Genomic DNA, 20,561 nt, shown 5'->3' on the forward strand with positions numbered 1-20,561 from the left:
TATGGAAACAAAGCCAAAAGATACCTGATGAAATTGCGAGCGACAATTTTTCTCTCTCTGCATAACAAGGTGTTTTTCCTGTGCGTGCTTTAGCAGAACTCTTCCCTTGAGTCTTTACTCTTGTGTTCACAATAATACTTTCCATCCTCTTTGATTCAAAGAGCTGTCACAACTAGGGCTGTCGCGGTGAAGGAATTTCCCTTGCGATAATTTTGAGTGGCTCAATAGCGCGATATGCGGTTTTACCGCCATTTATTTATTTATATTTTTTAGCTATATAAATACGTGTTATGATGTGGTCAGCATACACAAAAACAATGTAACCAATGTAACCGAAACTAAACAGCGTCTCCACGCATTGAAAGACTGTCACTCAGCGCGCAGTTGTTATGCCAACGGACTGTCTTTGAGTGAGTCATTAAACCGTTCATTCAACAAAAAGTTCAAAAAGCTGATTCCTTAAATGATAGATGTAATGAAACAAGGTGTTAATTATTTTTTTAACTTTGAGCTCCACTTTTCAAGGCTCAGCTGGCCAGCAATGCTTCACTTTTGGGCAAAGCTGAAGCAATGCTTCACTTAATAGAGACCAATGGCATTGATTCAATGCGTGACTCGCTGCTTTCCCCCCACGGCTTCCTCGAGCTGTGCAATGCTGACCAGCGCTTACGCCATTCATGGTAAATACCCTTACACGTTAAAAGGATAATAGCCTACGACAAATATTTCGCTTTCCTTGGGAACGGCAACCTTTTCACGAATATACATGACTTGACTTCAAAGACAGACGCAGGTAATCGCACGCGCTCAGTCGAACACATTCACTGTCTGGCACAAGTCCAAATCCACGAATCCTCTGTACAAATCACCATGATAAACAGTCTTGTTATCATTATTAACTTATTTAACATTCAATACACATGGTACGAACTACGAAGGGTTGCCTGATGAAAAAAGAAAACGCGGTTCGCGGTTGCTGCGGTTACTTGCCTTTCTCTGCGGTTGGCCTGTCAGTAGCGCGGTACTGCAATATTGCAGTTATCGCGACAGCCCTAGTCACAACACAATCAGAGCTACAATGGAGTGATGCTGTTTTCACAGTGACAGGTAGCTCTCATTAGGATCCTTTGAGACCATCACCGCAATTATAAGTTTTCTACTAGGGGAGTAATTCAAAAGCATGTTACTACCACTATCACATGCGCTGAAAATGAGACAGGTGTACGACATTATCAGGACAAATAATTACAGGTTTTAAGAGCCGTAGAGGAAATCAGAACTTGCACTGAGTGGACGATGGACAGGTGGATTGCGAAAGGGAGGGGGGGTTCGGGATCATTATGTCCTCCTGTGCTATTATGGCAGTCGTCCCCCTTACACAGCTTTGCAATTAGCATGTCAGCCTGAGCTGTTCAGTGAGGCTCACCAAATCCTCTCCTCTTCTCCTTTCGCTGTCACTCCTTCCTCCTCCTACAGGCCGCACTTAAGGGGCTTTTGGTGGAAAGCCCCAGAAGGACAGGGATGCATGCATGACAGGACCTCCAGCTCCTCTATATTTCATAGAGTTTGAGCATGCTGCCGAGTAAGAACAGAGATGCTCTGCCTTCATTCTCATAAAATAATGAATTCATACCTCTTTCTTCCACTGATGGGACTCAATCAATGTTTGAATCGACGTCTGTTATACCTTCGGTCTTTTTTCCTGGCAAATTTCATGGCGAATCGATCGAAGAGCAGGATCCGACGCTCACTAAGATCTTACAAACCTCTTGGGGGTGAATAATATTGCAGGATACGTGCAGGAACGGCACAATGAACGTCCTGCGGCTTGCGTCTGAACCCATTGTTTTGACAGATACTGCAATTGTGGACATCACGACCCCCGCTAAGCTCTCCTAAATAAATCCTGATAGGTCAACAGGCTTTCAAGATCCCTTCACATAATGATTCGAGATGCCCCTGCCGAAGCCTGTGCTGCGTCCAGAACCGCCACTGTATTTAATTAGGCCACTTAAGGCATTCTCTCATTCTAATGCAATGAATAAAGATAGCTCCCGGCACAGCCGCGCAGATAAGGATTTTAATTGTCTTCTTTCAACGGGCCCAGTATGCTAATGGCCATCTCCCCAGGGTGAGGGGAGCACCCTAGAGCGAGCAGGAGACCGGGTTCATGCTAGTGGGGGGGGGGGATGTGGCTAATAAAAGGGCTTTACGTCTTACATCGTTCTCCATTTGTCTCCAAGAACTCTCTGCTGGGCAAGTCGACCACACTCATGGCTGAGCCTGTGTGCCACTGATAACCACTCTCTCCGAAGAGCACCATGAAATTCGGATTCGGACAGACAAGAGTGCAATTAATTACTGTGTGGTATATTGTCTCTCAAGCTCTGTAATAACAGCAGGGAAAAGAGAAAGCTGTATTGTGATACGTTTAAAGTTGCAAGTCAATGCGGGTGAATAAATTCTAAAAGGGATCATTCAAATGATTTACTCACCCTCATGTCCTTCCAAAAATATATGACTTTTTTTTCTTTTGTGGAACATAATAGAAGAATTTCTAAAGAATGTGAAACTGTTTTTGTCCTTACAATGAAAGTCAATGGGGTATAAAACAACATTAGATAAAAGTGACTTTAATTATACGGTCAAAACAACACCTGAGACATTTTTCAAAATACCTTTTTTGTCTTGGACATGAGAGTGAGTAAATGATGACAATTAAATTTTTTGTTGGGAGATGAGTGATACGCTTTGAATGAAAGAGGCATTTATAGGCTTTGAGTGATCAGTTTCGAGACCTTGTTCATAGTCATAGCCTTGGTTTTCTGATACTTTTGTCCCAGTAAAGACAAAAATGTCCAAAAATAAACAAACAAAAAAATTTGAGGTGAACTATCCCATTAAGATTGGTAGAATTAAATACACTGAACTAAAAAAACAGTGTTTTTACAGTAACTTTCTCTTTGCCCACTCTTTTGCTTTTTCCTTTTCTTTTTGCTGATGTTGTAGACTTGGGCGGATAGTGCAGATGCTGATGTTTCTAGTAGACATCTTCTCTTTGCCTGCCTTCCTATTTGGATCCCACCCAGGACCTGGTGTTATGCTGATAATTGGCCTGTCCTGTAAATTCGAGTTTCTCACTTGGCTGAACTGCTACCTCCACAGTAACTGTCAGAGAGGTGGGAGGAGAGCTGGGGGCAAGGAGGGAGGGAGGAGGGCACGGGCTGTTATGTTATCACCCTCAGGAGAGTGAGCAAAACCTCAATTAGCTTTCCGTGAGCATGGCAAGAAAGTTATTTCACCGACGAGACAGTGCAAATGATATTTTGAGCGGGTGTGAATGGGTGCATCAAGTCTAGCTGGAGAGACGTAGACTGATGCATACTTTTTTTCATTATCAAATCTATAAACATAACAAATGGAGTGACTTCCTCTTTCAAATGGATATTAGACATGCCATGTATGTTTGAGCAGATCTGTCAGTGCCTCACATTTGTTTTTTACGTGGATTTTCCCTTCTCTAAAATGACTGTGTCAGAGAAAGCGACCAGACGGGGCTGTGTTATGTTATTTATATTTAGCGTGAGTAGACAAGGGTGAATTCCAGTCTGTCTCTGTCGCTGGCCAGATCATTGCCACTTTTCTGGGGAAAGGACAGGAATATATAGCGAGAGACAGAAGCAGAAATAGGGAGACGGAGAGAGAGATGGGCACAGTGTATCCTACGGTCCCTCCTTGTAATGAGAGGGTGTCGAGGTGCAGTGGCTGCTCCTAATTACAACCAAGCAGCTGCAACCGCAAGGAGCAACGGGCCCTGCCGGCCCCAGCACAAGCCCACCAGTGTGAAGAGAGAGAGAGAGAGAGAGAGAGATAGAGATAGAGATAGAGATAGAGATAGAGATAGAGATAGAGATAGAGATAGAGATAGAGATAGAGATAGAGAGAGAGAGAGAGAGAGAGGGGAAAAAGGGAGAGGCCATAGTCGCCCCAATTCACTCGCCACCCCTTGCTGCGTGTCGCTGCCACACCAACTGACTTGCACCAGCTCTGTCTGCCTCATCAACATCTCCGGACCAAAATTGCAGGGTGGTGTGTGGGAGCTGCGTCTGTAAATATGACTGGAAATGTGTCCCAGTCCCTTTTTATGGCTGTGTGTCTATCCAGGAATGCTGGGACAACATGTTTAGCCAATGAACAGATGGCCCAAACTAAGCAAAAATCAAATGGGTCTTTCAGGCCCGTTGTGTTTGCTGTGTACAAAATCATGAAGGGATTCAGATTTTTCTTCCATAACATGTAGACCAAAATGTTAGGGTCGGTGAGATTTTCTTGCTTAGCAAGGCTTCATTTATTTGATCATAAGTACAGTAAAAACATTAATAGTCTGAAATATTATTACAATTTAAAATAATTTTCATTCTTTGTTGAATAGAAATTTCAAAAGAACGGCATTTATTTGAAATATAATCTTTCTGTAGCTTTATGAACATCTTTATCAGTCCTTGCTGAATAAAAGCATTAATGTCTTCGTAAAATGTTAAAATAGAAGAAATGGAGCATGCACGATAAGGATGATATGCATAACAACTACTGACCTGCCGGTTCCTCTCATCCATGATCCGTGTGATCTGTATCTTCTTCCGTCCCATCTTGGCGTCCTGCTTGGTCTCTCTGACACCCCGAGAATATCAGAAAAACACGAGAGTTTGTCTGCCTTCACTCCCCTAGCACATTGTACTCCACTCTTTCTTCTCGAGTCTTTCTCTCTCACTCTCTTTCTCTCTATGTCTTTTTCCTGAGGTGTCCACACCACGATCTGTGAAACAGAATTAGAGAAGGAAAGAGAAAAAGAAAGGAAGATCAGAGACAGAAAGAGAAAAAAAGAGAGAAAACCCGTTGTAATTTGAAAACTCAAAAGTGGAGGTCTGATGGAGATGAAAGCGACCGAACACAGCGTGTTCCACTGCCTGATACATGCAGGAAGGATATAAAACTGAGACACACAATGATTTCTTATCTTCACACCTGCTTTTCTTCAACAGCTGGAGATTGGCCCACTCGTGACATTTATAATTAGTTTAAAAAGCTAAAACACTGGATAATGGATATGTGTTTTTTATGCTCATTCCCCCTACTTTTACATTTATATTACCTTTGTTGACATCTAGCACTGACCTAATCTTTAACCATCCTAAGGATAGTATAGTATAGTATAGTATAGTATAGTATAATATAATAATTGTCTTATATTATAATATAATGATGAATACAATGTAATCCTGTTTTGTTTTGTGTTTATTCAGATCAAATCTTATAGAATTTCAATATACTTTTCTCTGTTATCAGCCATAACAAGAAAATACCTGATTATTGGTAATGGATAGAATTTTAATATTGCTGCGTTCTAAATTCCAGCGCTACTTTTTGCATACCCTTCATAAAACAAATCCTATCTGTCAAACACTCCATCAGAGCTTTCTCTAGTGTGTAGACACCCTAAAACAGGCTTTACTAAGTATCATCCCTGCAGTTACATACTGTAGCTGTTTAACAATGATTGACAACTATGTGACAGACAGTTAACAGAATGAAAGTAAGCAGCAGACTAATAAGTAAAGACGAAAAACATGTGTATGCTTCCTGCTGACTTCAGGCTTAAAGAGAAGCGAGCCTTAGCAGATAAGCTAATATGACACCAATAGCCGGGTCATAAAGTCATCTGTCTGGTTTCAGAATGCACACAGTGCATAATGTCACTTTGGTCATCTCGTTCCGTTTTCTTGACTTGTTTCCCTCCTTCCCACGTATCTCTCTGTCTGCATCTCTATCTGACACAACCTAGGACACAAGCACACACCCCCTGCCTCTGCACAGCATCTCAGGAGACAGCAAGCAGGCCTCATTCTCCCTCTCATAACCCCGGCTGCTGCCAGCTCTCACTTCTAAGATGATTAAGAGTGCACCCAGTCTCAGGCTGACATAAGTTTAAATCCTCTGGGCCAGATGAGGCAATTCACACGTGAGAGAGAGCGTGGAAGCCAAGTCAAGAAGGTTCAGAGCAAAGTTTGCCCCCGGGGAGCCCGCGAGTCGCTCCCCGCTCCGTCTTCTGTCCCTGACTCCCATTGCTAACCTGCCCACAAAGAGCCGGCTAGCTCTCAGAGGAAGCATTCATCATCTCCGTCCAGCATGGACACAGATGAACACGTAAATAGAAAATGCCTATGTAACCACATCTCACATCTGAGAGACGCTGAGGGAGGGCAGAAACTCTCTCCTCCAGAGAGGCAGAAAGACCACGGCGTGCTTTGTAGCCACACCATGCTAGCAAAAAGATGTGGAAGTTGATGACCAGGAGGCTGCGAGTGACCCACAGGAAATAAACACTATAATTACTTGCTGAACAGAAACGGGTGTTTAGGTGTCTGCAGGTCTCTATTAGGAGTGAGATCACGCTGTCTGTCCACAGAAGGAAACTCTGACAACAGGCAGGCAAAATCAGACATTTCCCTATACCGCATCACGCCAGGGCTGTGAGACCGACACTGTTCTTTCTCAGTCACCATGTCCCCCAGCAGGAAGGAAAAATGGTTGGCTCTTCCTTCGGCGCTCGCCCTCACGACATGTGCATATTGTCTGGTTCGAGTGCCATATTCAAACCCTCATTATGGAAATGCGTTTTGAAAACCTGCAACAATGGGAGTTTTGCGAGATGATCTGCGTTGGGCTGAAACTATGCGGAGTGCTCAAAAATCTGGATCGACAGAGGGATTATTAATTTACAATGCGCCCGGAAAATGCATGTGCTCTAAAATCATGTTCTATTCACTGCCGATGAATAATTTTTAAACTCGAGAGATTAAAACCAAACAGTTTCTTATTTATTTGCTTTTCAATCAGTCAAACTGAAATGAAAACATTTGGATTAACCATTCGAAGCTTACGAGCTTCGTGATTGAAAATGTACATGGTTGAAGTTGGGGACTTTATCTGTGTTTGTGTGCACATAACAATGCCGCTCTGCTTATTCAAACACAGCAAAACATAATTGCATGTATCCTTGTTCTCTAAATCGTATTTGTGAGCTGTCATGCCAGTCTTGGAGACTGTGGGTCCAAAAGCGTAATGCATTGTGTCATGACATTTCTGTCAACTTAACAGACACAGACAAGCTACGGCCCTGCAGTGCAGGCAAGCTGGGTGAAGCTCTGAATGACTTGTATTGCACAAGCCAGAACGGGACTCTATTGTTTGGTTGATCGTGAGTCTCTGTTTATGTCCCTGAGACAGTCTGGCACACTGGTGGAGTGGTAGTTTCTTGTACAGCAATACAGAAGAAAGGATGTCATTTGGCCCTGTATCACAAGGCCTGGTTTAACTCAGCTTCTCCATAAGCCAAGTCGAGTCACCTTTTTTATATAGCGCTTTATACAATATAGTAGGGGTGGGAATCTCTAGGCACCTCACGATTCGATTCGATTACGATTCAGGGGCCTGCGATTCGATTCTAAAGCGATTATCGATTATCTGAATCTTTTTGTGTGTGTGTGTGTGTGTGTGTGTGTGTGTGTGTGTGTGTGTGTGTGTGTGTGTGTGTGTGTGTGTGTGTGTGTGTGTGTGTGTGTGTGTGTGTGTGTGTGTGTGTGTGTGTGTGTGTGTGTGAATATAAATGCTTTGCTTTAAAAGTACAAAGTAATGACCCATAAAGAATTAACTTACAATATATTTTATTAACATTGCAAAGAACCAACAGGAAAATAAATGTGTGCCTGAACTAGCAGCATACTTGTAGTAAATTAATAATATAACAACAACAGGTGTTCTGAAGATTCATGCTACCCATCGAGATGTGCTACTTACAGGTTATGCGCATGTGCAGACTCATTTTTCTTCTGCTTACCACGCCCATAAATCTATGCGTCCTTGCTGTGGAGACTAGTACTGAAACTTTTGACAGGTCAAAGATGAATATTTGATGATAATTTTTAATTTTCACACAGTTTTAAAAATAAAAACAGTACATTATACTGTACTCTTAACTTCAAATTTTATTATAATTTTATTTATTATAATAATATCATTTTTACTTGTTATATCAAATGTGATAATTGCTAGTTCATTTAAAATATCAAAATATGCTCCCCATACACTTACCCTGATTAAAATGAAATAACGATGTCATAATATTGTGAGATTTACACCATTATGGAAACAATAGAGAATGAATCAACATTATCTGTGATCGATTCGCGTTTGGGTAGCATTTTTCGACAACGCAGCAGAAATCGTCTGAACACCGGTGCAGCCCAGACCCATAGAGAGAAACGGCTCTGGTACAGCCGAGTGTTTTTCCTCCTCTGGGTGGAAACGTGTCATATGGCTTCTCATATTTGTCGTGTTGCCGAAATATTTTAGTTTTATTCTACAAAGCTTGCAACTAGTGTGGCTCTTGTCCAGCTCCTTTCCCCCTTCAACTTCATAGAAGCCAAAATATTTCCACACGTCAGCTTTTAACGAGGAGGGTGTTTGGATTTCGCGCTCAGCCATCGCGTCTCTGTTATGTGCACACGCCACAGACAGACGGTCTTGGCACTGCACTTCCGCGCTTCAGAGTTCGGTCTCTTGCGTTCTGTCAATATTACATCATTATAAATAGACTACATATCAAAAAAAAATTAAAAATATTTTTTTGAAAATGGATTTTTGACATTTGTGAATCGATTCAGAATCGTCCACGTCCGCATCGCGATGCATCTAAGAATCGATTTTTTCCCCCACCCCAACAATTAGGGATGCACCGATACCGATACCAGTATCGGTATCGGGCCCGATACCAAGCTCATGTACTTGTACTCGTACTCGTAAAAATACCCCGATACCAAAGACCGATACCTCACGTAGATCCTTAGCTTAAATATTTCTTAATTCTTATGAGCACTCTTCCTGCAGTTATAGTGTTGCTAGATTTAATAGTACACTCTAATATTTCACTTTACACTTTCGGCTGTGATTACATTGTTACTCAGTGTTATGTTAAACATTTGTTCTGTGATTTCTTTGGCACTTTATGACAAATTTGATTGTCTTGTTGTCTGTGATTTCTTTAGAACTTTGACAACTTTGTGACAGGCAGGTAAAAATTACATTCATTATGTCCTTGGTTTTGCCCTTTGGAGGTTATTGGACACTGTGAAATTTGGGCTTTGAAAATTTGTGATAAGCACAATAAGAATGATTTATTTTTTTAAGTTTATTTAAGTTGTTGAAAATAAAGATGCTGATTTGTTCATTAGTCTCATTGTGTTGTTCTTAGAAAATTGCCACATAAAACGAGAAAACCCCCCAGTACAACAGGCATCGGTATCGGTATCGGCGAGTACCAGGAAAAAAATATCGGTACTCGTACTCGACCCTTAAAAAGTGGTATCGGTGCATCCCTACCAACAATATAGATTGTTCAAAGCAGCTTTACAGAGTTAACAGGAAAATTATGCATTTCGGCTGTTGTTAAGCTGAAGTCAGTTCAGTGTTGATTCAGTTCCGTTGTAAAGATCATCAATTATTAGTTTCAATAAAGCAGTTCTGAAAAAAAAGTATGTTATCGTCCAGCTCAGTTCAGTTCTCATACAACAGCGTCAGTACAGTCAGATGAGATCAATAATATTGTTGAATATTAAGCCTAGAGACATGTTCAGAAAAATTATAAGACAGTTACAATTACAGAATTCATTATAATTTATAGAATTATAGACAGATTTATATTTTAAAAAAAGTTCAAGTCGGCATTAGACAGAAGTTGCCTTTTCTTCCCTATTGTGATCTGTGTCCAGGTTAAAAAGTTTCTCCAACAGGGAAAAATGTAGGGCAGGACTTGATGTTGTCCATTCGGAATTAATTGGATCATTGTCAAAGTGATGAGAATATAATAATGATATAATGAGCAAATAATGATGTGCATGTATAAATCAATTATAAAAAATAGGCTACTGCAATATTACATTGAAAAAAAACAAGATGGCTGACTTTATAGATACTACCGTGCAGAAATTAACCGATGGAAATTGTCAGGACGCTGAAAAATGCAAACAGTGATGAATGTCTGGTGCATTCTAGTTCATTATGAACACTTGTTCTCAAATTATCTCACTGTAATGACTGTGTTGATGATATATTGTACAAAGCTTATCTGCTACAGTCACATTTAACCAAAAGCAGCTATGTGAGTGTATCTGATAGAAACAATGTTTGTTTTACACATTTATGGTGAACTGGCATAATGTGCACGTGTGAGTAATCTCACCTCCAAGCAGTTCTTGGTGACAGATACTAGCTTTCTTGACAAAAGGGAGTTTCTTTATGGTCTTTATTGAGTGCCAAGAGCATGATGATTTAATGTTGTCAATCACAATGCTAATGATAAATAAACGTCTGCTTAAACCTCATTCCAATGACAACACTTCAGGCATTCCTTCTCCTCTCTCATTTCACCTTTATTCCCTATCATTAATCAGGTTTAGGAGAGTGTATTAAAGCTCGAGTTGAGTCTTGTGTTCAAGCCCTTCTTTCTATCACTAATTAAATACACATTCATTTAAAAATAAAATCTGACAAAAATCATGCTAAAAATAATTGTTTCTTTTCACTCTCATCCAGTATGACTAACTTTCTTTTTAAGAACACACACACACACACACGCACACGCACACACACAAAGTATAATGTTAGGGTTCAAACAACACTGGGCCCCACTGTATATGGGCAAAATACATTTTTCAAAATATTGTTTGTGTTCCACAGAAAAACACACAAATAATTTATTAAAGTTCAATGCAGGCTATTTTTTTTTTTAGCAAATCTCCAAATGAATATCAATTTTCTACACTGTACATTAAAATTTTGTGATGCCTGAATAAATTCACTCGCAGTATATAGACAAAATAGTGTTAAATAATTAAAATTTGAGAGTATCGGTTTATCAGTTTATCGGTACTGGCCAGAGCTTTAATATCAATGCATTCTTTAATATCAACCCTATTAAATATTACATGAAACAAAACATTTTTTGTCTTTAGCAATTTGTGATTAGGGTGATTAGTGTGGTTTACAAAAAAGAATCTATATAATAAGAAATGTCTTAAATGATTGCACAAGACTTTAATGTTTAACTGGTTATTTATTTTCTAATGACTAAATGACTTCAAACTAAATCAATAAAACTAAATCAATAAAACAATGCCATGATGGGAAACCATACATGTTCTATATATGAAGCACATGACAGAACCCTTTAAGGTTCTATAAAAGAGCATTTTCTTCTAAAAGTGAATAATTATGAGCAAATGTACCTCGGAGCAAGAGAAAAGATACTGTACATACTGCCCTCATAGGTAAATTCCAAAGCAAATGTCAGAGCAAAATTGCAAAAAGAAAAAAAAGAGAGATCTCTTTGAGCTGGGTTTATAGGAAAGTAGGGTGGATGCAGTGGGGTTTGCTGGCTGTGGGAGGGATCCACTAAGAGCTTGTTGGATCACTCCAGTGCTCCAGGACAGAAGAGCCAGCAGTCCAAAGCCACTGCCGATTACATCAGCTCTCCGAAATATTACACACTCTTTCACTGCACGCTATCAAGCCAAAAATGAACGGCAGAGAATATAACACTAAGTGAACATTAAGATAACTGACGTGTGATGTAATTTGTGGCAAGAATACAGTTCTTGACTAAATAATGCATTCACAAAAAATGCATTACAAATGCGCTCCCTTGATGTAATGCACCTGGTCAAAAGTTTATCTTTGATTTAAACCAGTCCAGCATTTTTGAAAGCTGCTTACTAAACATTTGCAGCCACTGTGATCGATAAGCAGGGAATATGTCTCTATAGGAGCAACTGTCGGAGCCTGACATGAAAATCAATAGGAGTACATGACCCACAGAATGTGCACAGCAAAGCCGATCTCTAGTGAGACATGTCCATGTGCTCACTGTGCTGACCCTGACCCTGCTGCACAGAGGTCGTTCACTCACACACGGTCGAACACAGGTGCATATACGGAGGGCAAAGCACACTCGCACACAGCTAGAGAGAGAGAAAAAAAATCTTCTCTTGTGTAACGTAATATATATTTGGTTTCCATTTGAGATATGAAACATGCATTTATCGCACACACCTCAAAATGTGAGAGAAGAGGCCCCACCTGACATGCTGACACTCCCTTGTCTTATAAACAAGTAAACTCCCATGTCCTTCACACTGCCTGGGAGGATTGTGTATTGTAACTGAGATGATCCCATGATGAGCGGGTCTATATAAATGTAAATGATTGTGCTGTGCGTGCATGTGCGAGTGGGTGTGAGCACACAAGCCGTGTGTTAGTGATAGGCCCCTCGTTCTCTCTCCCTTCGGAACGTGCCAATGTGAGAGTGTGGGAGGGCTGGTACTGGGGTCAGGCCTTTTCACACTCAATAAAACATGCCCTACTCCCACTGTAATTACCGCACACATACACACATTCGCACACTGCGTTCCCTCATCTGTCCGCCAAACCTTTAACTGCCTCTCTTTCAAACAAACCTGTCATTTTGGAGAGTGTTCCTCTAATCCCTTAACTGTATAAACTGAGGTTTCCTCAGCTGTATTGAAAACATATTAAGAATATAAGCGACTGCATGGACTACAAAGAGACTTCTACGTGCTGTATATTTACAGGGCTCAACAAGTGTGAAAGTGTCCATTCCTTACTTCAAAGATGGTATTAATGGTGTAAAGGGAAACCTAGTGATAGCACTTGGAAAAATAGGGAGGGTCACTACTTTTCCGACTTCAGGCAGTGTCCAGAATCTCGGGCACCACCATGACAGCGCCATTTCCACCCTGAAAGCTCAACAAACCAGGACAAGCTGTGGGCAGAGCGCACTCCCTACATCCTGCTCCTCAACTTCCTGTTTTTCAAACCCCTTCAGATGACCAATAGCAGCCAGCGACAGACATTAGAGGAAGAGCTAGACAGGGTGGGAAAGAGAAAGCCAGACACAGAGAGAGAGAGAGAGAGAGAGAGAGAGAGAGAGAGAGAGAGAGAGAGAGAGAGAGAGAGAGAGAGAGAGAGAGAGAGAGAGAGAGAGAGACAGAGAGAGAGAGAGAGAGAGAGAGAGAGAGAGAGAGAGAGACAGAGAGAGACAGAGAGAGAGAGAGAGAAGAAGAAAGGGGAAAAAAGGAGCCATTGGGACAAGCATCTGCTCTGATCCTTCCCCTTGTTATCTTCCTGTCTGTTGGAGACTAAACAACTACACAAGTCCATCTCCTGTGTATTCTCCCAGCATGTTTATTATGTTTACAACCAGGGCCATTTCAAGCACGCTCTTCCAAGCTCTCGCTCACTTTCTATTCTTTCCATTCCTTTTTTGTTTTGTTTTTGTTTTTTAAAAAAGCAGCACGAGGCTTCCCTTTTTTTGGCCTCCGCTGATAAGAAGCTCAAACCTTCCCAGCTTACATAACTATGAATCACCAATCGGTAACACACCAAAGAAGGACAAAGCCATAAAACGGGACAAATCTGCAGTAGACCGTCTAAAACTTTCAAATACAAATGACCAGACCGTCGACCACAAAAGCCCAGCGTATTAAAATCACAAAGGAACTGATTTGCCTCCATTTAGTGTGGTGTTACAGTTGCGGGTCTGGCGGGGAAACTTTAAGGTTCATTTGTAGCGACGCATTGACATAAGAACACACGGGGAGGGCGGAGAGCCTGGGCTTTTGTTCTCTGGCTTCTAAGAGGTGGATGTGTACCTGGCCTGGATGGGGAGAGGCGTGCTGGTGTCTGCCTTTGTGAGCGTGTGCTTATCTTCCTCTCCAGCAGCCCAGGGTAAAGAGTCCGGTCCCGGCAGCTTCGTCGTTGTTAATGTCTCCCGATGCTAATCTGGCAATGCCATTTTCCCCTCTTCCTCCTCACACTTTTTTTTCTGCTGTCTTGCTTCCTTTTTGCTTCTTTTTTCTCTGGCTCTCATCCTCTCATTCTTTCCCTTGTTAAGTCTCTCAGTTTCCTCTCTCCACATTCCCTCACCTCTGTTTCCAAGGCAACTAATGAGATATAATTAATAAGATCCAGCAAAGGGGAGTGCGTGAAGAAATGAGTGAAAATGAGGCTTGGAGAAGGAGAGTGTGCGAGCGCAGATGGAATAATGCTGCCCGCGCTCACTCATAACAAACTTTTCACACCATGTTAACTTCCTTTTTTAAAACATGGCTTAAGGTGATGTTACGCGGCAGGACAAATGAGTTTCGAAATACATTCTTCACAAGTTGAGATGATCAGGATATGAGCTCTGTTTCAGGAAAATGGTACATATGTTCACGTCAACAAAAAAAAGGGCCCTGGAGGGAAGACTGAAATATGAGGAATCTTACGCAGGCGTGAGATTTCCTACATTTATATTTCAGCACTTCATTATGCAAAATATAATAAGAGAACAGAATAAAAGAATAGGGCAGGGTGTGTAGATAATGCTTGGAGTAAAACTAAAGAATTCTATATAAAATCTCACACACCCTCAGAGAAATATGACTAAATTATGCGCTATGGGATCAATCTGACATATTTCGTGGTTTATATTGACACAATAAAAATTAGAAGGCCACATTGGCATGCTAAAGCCTATATGTCAATGAAAACATGTTAAACATGTGACTAATTCTGAACTGAATTTTGTCATTCGAAACTGATGTCATGCTTGAATCTGGAAACTTGCCACTTACATCACAACCAAAGAAGGATGTGATTAAAAATAAACAAGTTTCATTTCACACATAAAGAATGAGAGAGTAGGTAAATATTTCCTTAAAGGGGACTTACTACTATACTATTTGTGAAATATGATGTCCCTAGAGCTCACGGTTACTACATTTGTGACTGGAGACCATGTCTGTCCTTGGCTGACCCATTCAAAAAGCTTTATTTGGATACTGTCAAGCGCAGTTATGAGAAACAAAAGCATGTGTTACCCCCAAAAAAGACATTCCCAAGAAAATTACGCATATAACCTTACCCAATGGATATCAAAACCCTCATTTGAACCCTCTGCATATGTTTACCAGGTCTAAATTTGCTTTGCTTCTCATCAGTCTGATCTCTCTCATTATCTATGTATTATACTCTGAGAGCTTGGATTTAAGAGTGTGATGTAGATGTTTATATACTGTTTGTTTGATGGGTAGCTCTCTGGCACTGCTGAACAGGCAGCCATTGGGTGGTTAATCTCTGCTAATGACTGCATGCTCCATTCAACGGCTCTCCTCTGACCGTGCTATATTCCCTGCTCGGATCAATGCCAGATGAGACGATCTTCCGTACTGCTCGTGTAGAACTATAACAGGCGAGAACTTGGCGTCAGAGGGGGAAGGTAAGGACAAGAAAGCCACTTCTCACCAACAAAATGCCATCACCACATCCAAACTCTCTCAGGCTTGAACGAAAGTAATAACAGCAGGTACGCCCCCACGAGATTAAACTTCACAAAATGCCGGATTAATACGTTATATATATATATATATATATATATCGTTACAATTTTCATTCATATCAATACATAGGTGTATATATGGTCACCATCATCCATGTAATTTCAAAGCGCAAATTATCATTGAATTAAACGATTTGCGGTCGCTTTGTCTGCTTTAAACTTTCTTAATCTGTTTAAATCCAATTTTTGTGGCTTTAATGCTTCAAAATGTACTAGACTTTGCAATAAAAGCAGACAAATATAAATTAATACCATAACCACTGGAGTTACACCATTGTGATTATTTTATTAAAATGTAATCAATTACTTAATTCATAGTTCATAAAAAAATAATAAATGAATAAATTAAAAAAACAAATAATTAATTAACTAAAAAACTAAAATTAACTGCGACCCAATATTGGGATGGATGGACGTTTATCAACCTTTATATTTTTCCGCGAAATATAAGCCGCGTGTTTCCAACATGATTTTTCAAACCCACTGATATCACAAAATACAAAATAATACACTATATTGCATCTAAAATTACACTAGAAACCATGCTATTGTCACAAATATAATGTCTATTGCTTCAAATTATAAAAGCAATAAAGATATGCTACATTCAAAGTGAGAGAATGCCAAGTGCACACTCGACATGCCCACAATCAATCAAGGATTTAAGCAAGGTCGAGAGCTGGGAGAGGGGCGAACTACACAAGGTGACTTTGAGTGAGAAGATGCCTTAGGGGCTGTGCTGAAAAAGCCATGGAGAAAACTTCAATATGGCTCTAGTTCCCACCACTGTCCCCTCCTTGATCATCAATTACATCATTTTCTTTCAGCTTTTGCTAAATGTTTTTTTTTTTTTTTTTTATGACAAAGACATCTGAAAAAGTAGAAAGTCATGAGCAGAAAAGATCAAAAAGAAGTAGTGCAACTAGCCTCACTCAAAACTACCCTTTGATTGCACAGTCGTTAGGTGAGACGTGCTACTGTGAAGTTCACTCTTCAGCACATGGTAAATGTCATGACTGATTTAAAGCAGACACTCGTTGTGCACTGTGTGTGTGTGTGTGTGTGTGTGTGTGTGTGTGTGTGTGTGTGTGTGTGTGTGTGTGTGTGTGTGTGTGTGTGTGTGTGTGTGTGTGTGTGTGTGTGTGTGTGTGTGTGTGTGTGTGTGTGTGTGTGTGAATATGACAGGCAATAAGAAAAGGACAAAAGAGGGGAAAAAAACTTGTAATGAAACAAGAGAAGTATCACTATACTCTTCACCACCGCCTACCGCCCCCTCCATCCCCCACCCTCTGGTCGTGTGCGGTAGCAGCGTTGTAACATAATTACTGCAGGGACACTCATATTCCCAGTGATCCATTTGCGTCAGTCAGGTTTCCAAGCCGAGCCGATGAATGGATTCTCAGTTTCTCAAGGATAAAGCGATGACCCTCTCTGAACAGTTAGATATATTTCATGTGGGAAGACCACTGTGCTGGGTGGATGAACGTTTGCGACTAATTGTGACAGGAATCAGGGATTTTGGAGTCTATAATAAAAGTGATGGAACTCCAAGCCAGTCCAGATGTCTTTTATCAACTAAACAACTGAATCCTTGAACCAGATGGGTTAGGGTTAGATGTTCAACATTTATCTATATATCGGTCAACTTCTAGCAAAAAAGTGATATGATAGTTTATTTAACATGATACAATAAACACAACACAAAATGACACTCGATTGATATTAGCTTCCATTATGTGACATTTTCGAATTTAACCAGAATCAGATCAGTGGGAAATTTATCAAAAATATTTTTTTAATAGAATATTTTTTAATGTATTTTTTCATCCAAATGACATTTGTAACATCCGCAGACAATACATTTCAATAAATTGGAGAAAGTTCTTACATTTAGATAGAAAAAATTACAAAAAACAAGTATGTTTTTACAATATTCTTTTAAGATTAAAAAGAGACTGCAAACTCACAATCAGTTCTGGAAAGCCCACTTGTCGCGACCCAAACATTTTCTGATGCATACAATTAAGCCTCCCCCTCCCCTAATTGAATATAATATTTCACTCAGAAAAGTGTCACATCGCAGGAGTAAAATGAGTTGCGAATGCAGTTTCATGTTGTCTTTAGGTATGTAACTTAAAGCACAGTTTACCACCATAATACCAGGGTCTTTGACTGATGTGTGATCGTCTTTGACATCATATCTACACCAGCTCAGTCAACATCTCCATCAAAAGTGAAATCAAAAAGAAAAAACTGTGAGCTTGTCTGAAAAATAATTTCATCACCGAGATTCATTATGACAGTATGTCAATGCGCAGAGAGAATGTCTTGACACAAAAGTCAGCATAGGATTTTTCCCCCACTTGGATGAGTTCCTCAAGAGTAGTTATTATTAAACTTTACAAATGGCTTTTTGACTTTTTTTTTTTTTAAAGGCGATAGGTTGTGAAATTGCAACAATTCAAAGGGTGAAATTTGGCACAAAAACTTTCATATTTCACAGATCTTTGATGCTTTTTTTAATGAATCTTTTGATAAATGAAACATTTCAATTGTATGATTTTTACAAACATTTATTCTTACTTTCCTCTCTTTCTCTCACCCACTCTCACATACACTAACAGCGTTATACACATACGCACACACAGTGTGTGTGATCTCTAGATGAGATGTTTGCATTAAAAGAATTCTTCCGGACTGTATGAAGTGATGGCATGTGTTCCTGGCTCTCTTTGCATGACTGTCCATCAGCACAGAAAGAAAGAGAGTCATCACCAGATATAACTAATCCCTCACTGATGTACATAGAAGTGTCTGCCTACCCTCAGAACTACCCCCTGTTTGCCCACAACCACCCTTCAAGCTATGTTAACTGGCATTGCGGACTTTTGATGTTGCGCAGATCTCAGCTCAGAAATGATAAACAGATTTTCCTCCTCAGGGAACAGTGGCTCATGAGTATTAAAGATGCCATGCATTAATGCATAACATGAGCACACAACTCACAGTAACATTTTCTAGACAGCTAAATCATTGAAAAATCACAATACTGTGACTTGCGTTTCAAAACCTTGTGAGCTGTCTACCTAGACGACACTTTTGGGCATCACAGCCACATTCAAACCTTCTATTGTTACTTCACACATCAGAAATGCTCTCTAATGTGGATCTGCAAAACTATTTAAAATCAATTAGTTTGGAGACTGCCACAACAAGTACCTGTAGTCCTAAGAAAATCATATAATTATGCTGGTCCACATCAGATGTGTTTCTTAGGAGGCATTAACCTAATTTAAATTCTTGAGTTCAAAAACAGCTGAATGGGGCACAAATGAGTTAAACAGAATGTATGAGTCTCTATTTAACTTGACAAATTGCAGCGCTGTTTTACTTAGTCAATACAATCATACTAAAAATACATTTGAGTGTGTTGAAAGTTAGGCTATGTTAATAACGTTACTCTGTGCGTTAGCTCGTGGCTGGTATGAGACACTTGTTGCACATTGCTGATCGATATTAGAATTATTTCATATTAATAAAAGCTGATGACTTGTGTTGTTAAATGGTATGCAATTAATTAAAAAATGTATTGTATGGTGAAGCTCATTCTGATTATGCTATGTTAGCCACAAAATAGTGTTGTCTCTGAGGCACGGTACAAAATATATTATAAATTCAAACAACATGAATAACTGTGTTGAGCTATATAACAATGATTCGTTTTTGGTCAATAAAGACATTTTAACAGTTGCTCATCTGTCTAATAAATCATAATATGGTTTTTATGGAAGCATTACTGGAATGTGAGGGTAATGTAGATATGATATCATTAGTCAACACAATGACACAAGCCGTTACACTGGTTAAAAATGGCTGATTTCTCTGGATTTAAACATTGTGGGAAACAGTTTGGATAATGTCAACAAAATATATAACATTGTTCTAAAGGTTTTTAGATATTTTAACCCAAAAATCGTAAATATTGTTCCCGTAAAGGGGATGAATTTAAATACAAAACCAAGAGGTTTTTACCCTGCAAATTGGCAAACGACTAAGAATTGGCTGACTATGTCAGCATGCTAATTAAAGCACCAGTACTGAAAATCTAAAATCTAAAAATTTATTTAAAATGTATTTAAAAAAAACTAGAATTCTGTATTTAACTAACCATCTACGATGACTAAGGTAATCTCTGCACCCAAATACAACAAAAAAAATCCTATCTTTAGCACTCCAGCTGTCACGGCAGACACCAAATGCCTTCCTCTGCTTGACCTGCAAGCTTTTTACAGGAAAACTTTAGAACGGCTTACACTAAATATTTGATACTATGCTCTTTCCCTATGACATTTCAATCCTCTTCAGTCCCACTGTTCTAAAATACTCCATTATGTAAAAGGTTTATGCAATCCGGGCAGCATGGATGCCAATGACTCATAAACTGGGAAAGGTTGTGAACTGATGAAATTTTTTATATATATATATATATAAAACAGCGTGGAAAAAAAAATTCCATTAAAGAAAAAAGGCAGCACCAAACCAGCTACATGTCATTTGTTTGAAATCTACATCAAAAAGCTGTTTGGGATAAAAATGCTTCCCCTTGTGTGATTTTTCAAAATGACATGATGGCAACCCGACCGATAAGCTGCATGTCTCTCTGGGGCCCTTGAAGAAAAATGCAATTGAAGAGTACCCTACAATTTTGAGAGCCTGTCACCAAAAACAAAAAAAAACAAAAAAACATATTTGCCAAGTCAAACTATTCTCTTAATTTCATTATGGGCTGAAACAGTAGAATCAACTTTGTGTTATTTAGCTGGAGTCTGTTGTTAAGTTTTGCAGGCGGTTCAAACCACTGACTCTTTGTTTTGCAGTACAAGACCGCCTGATGAGAAACGGTTTGAGAAAATAGAGGAGATGAAAAGAGAGAAAAGAATGTTGCTGTAGTATACATGCTCCAGAGAGGCTGCCGTGATGATTTTTACTTCCTCCATTCAGCACAAAAAAAACAATTTTAAAATATAGATATGCTCTTATATAAACG

The 20,561-nt window shown here is 39.7% G+C and overlaps 1 protein-coding gene across 50 annotated transcripts in view; it reads right to left on the reverse strand.

Moving 5' to 3' along the window:
• mef2aa (myocyte enhancer factor 2aa) overlaps nt 1–20,561 on the reverse strand; it is a 104,397-nt gene that overhangs the window by 66,007 nt on the left and 17,829 nt on the right. For all 50 annotated transcript variants that reach the window (XM_077248733.1, XM_077248741.1, XM_077248746.1 and 47 more), the window contains one exon: nt 4,596–4,816. In XM_077248733.1, the coding sequence (XP_077104848.1) occupies nt 4,596–4,649 (54 nt within the window). In that variant the 5' untranslated portion in view covers nt 4,650–4,816. The remainder of the gene's footprint in view (nt 1–4,595; nt 4,817–20,561) is intronic.

This window comes from Siphateles boraxobius, unplaced genomic scaffold (assembly GCF_051911475.1).
Source record: "Siphateles boraxobius isolate OS27281-9 unplaced genomic scaffold, OSU_SipBor_1 31, whole genome shotgun sequence".
NCBI classification, from domain to species: Eukaryota; Metazoa; Chordata; class Actinopteri; order Cypriniformes; family Leuciscidae; genus Siphateles; species Siphateles boraxobius.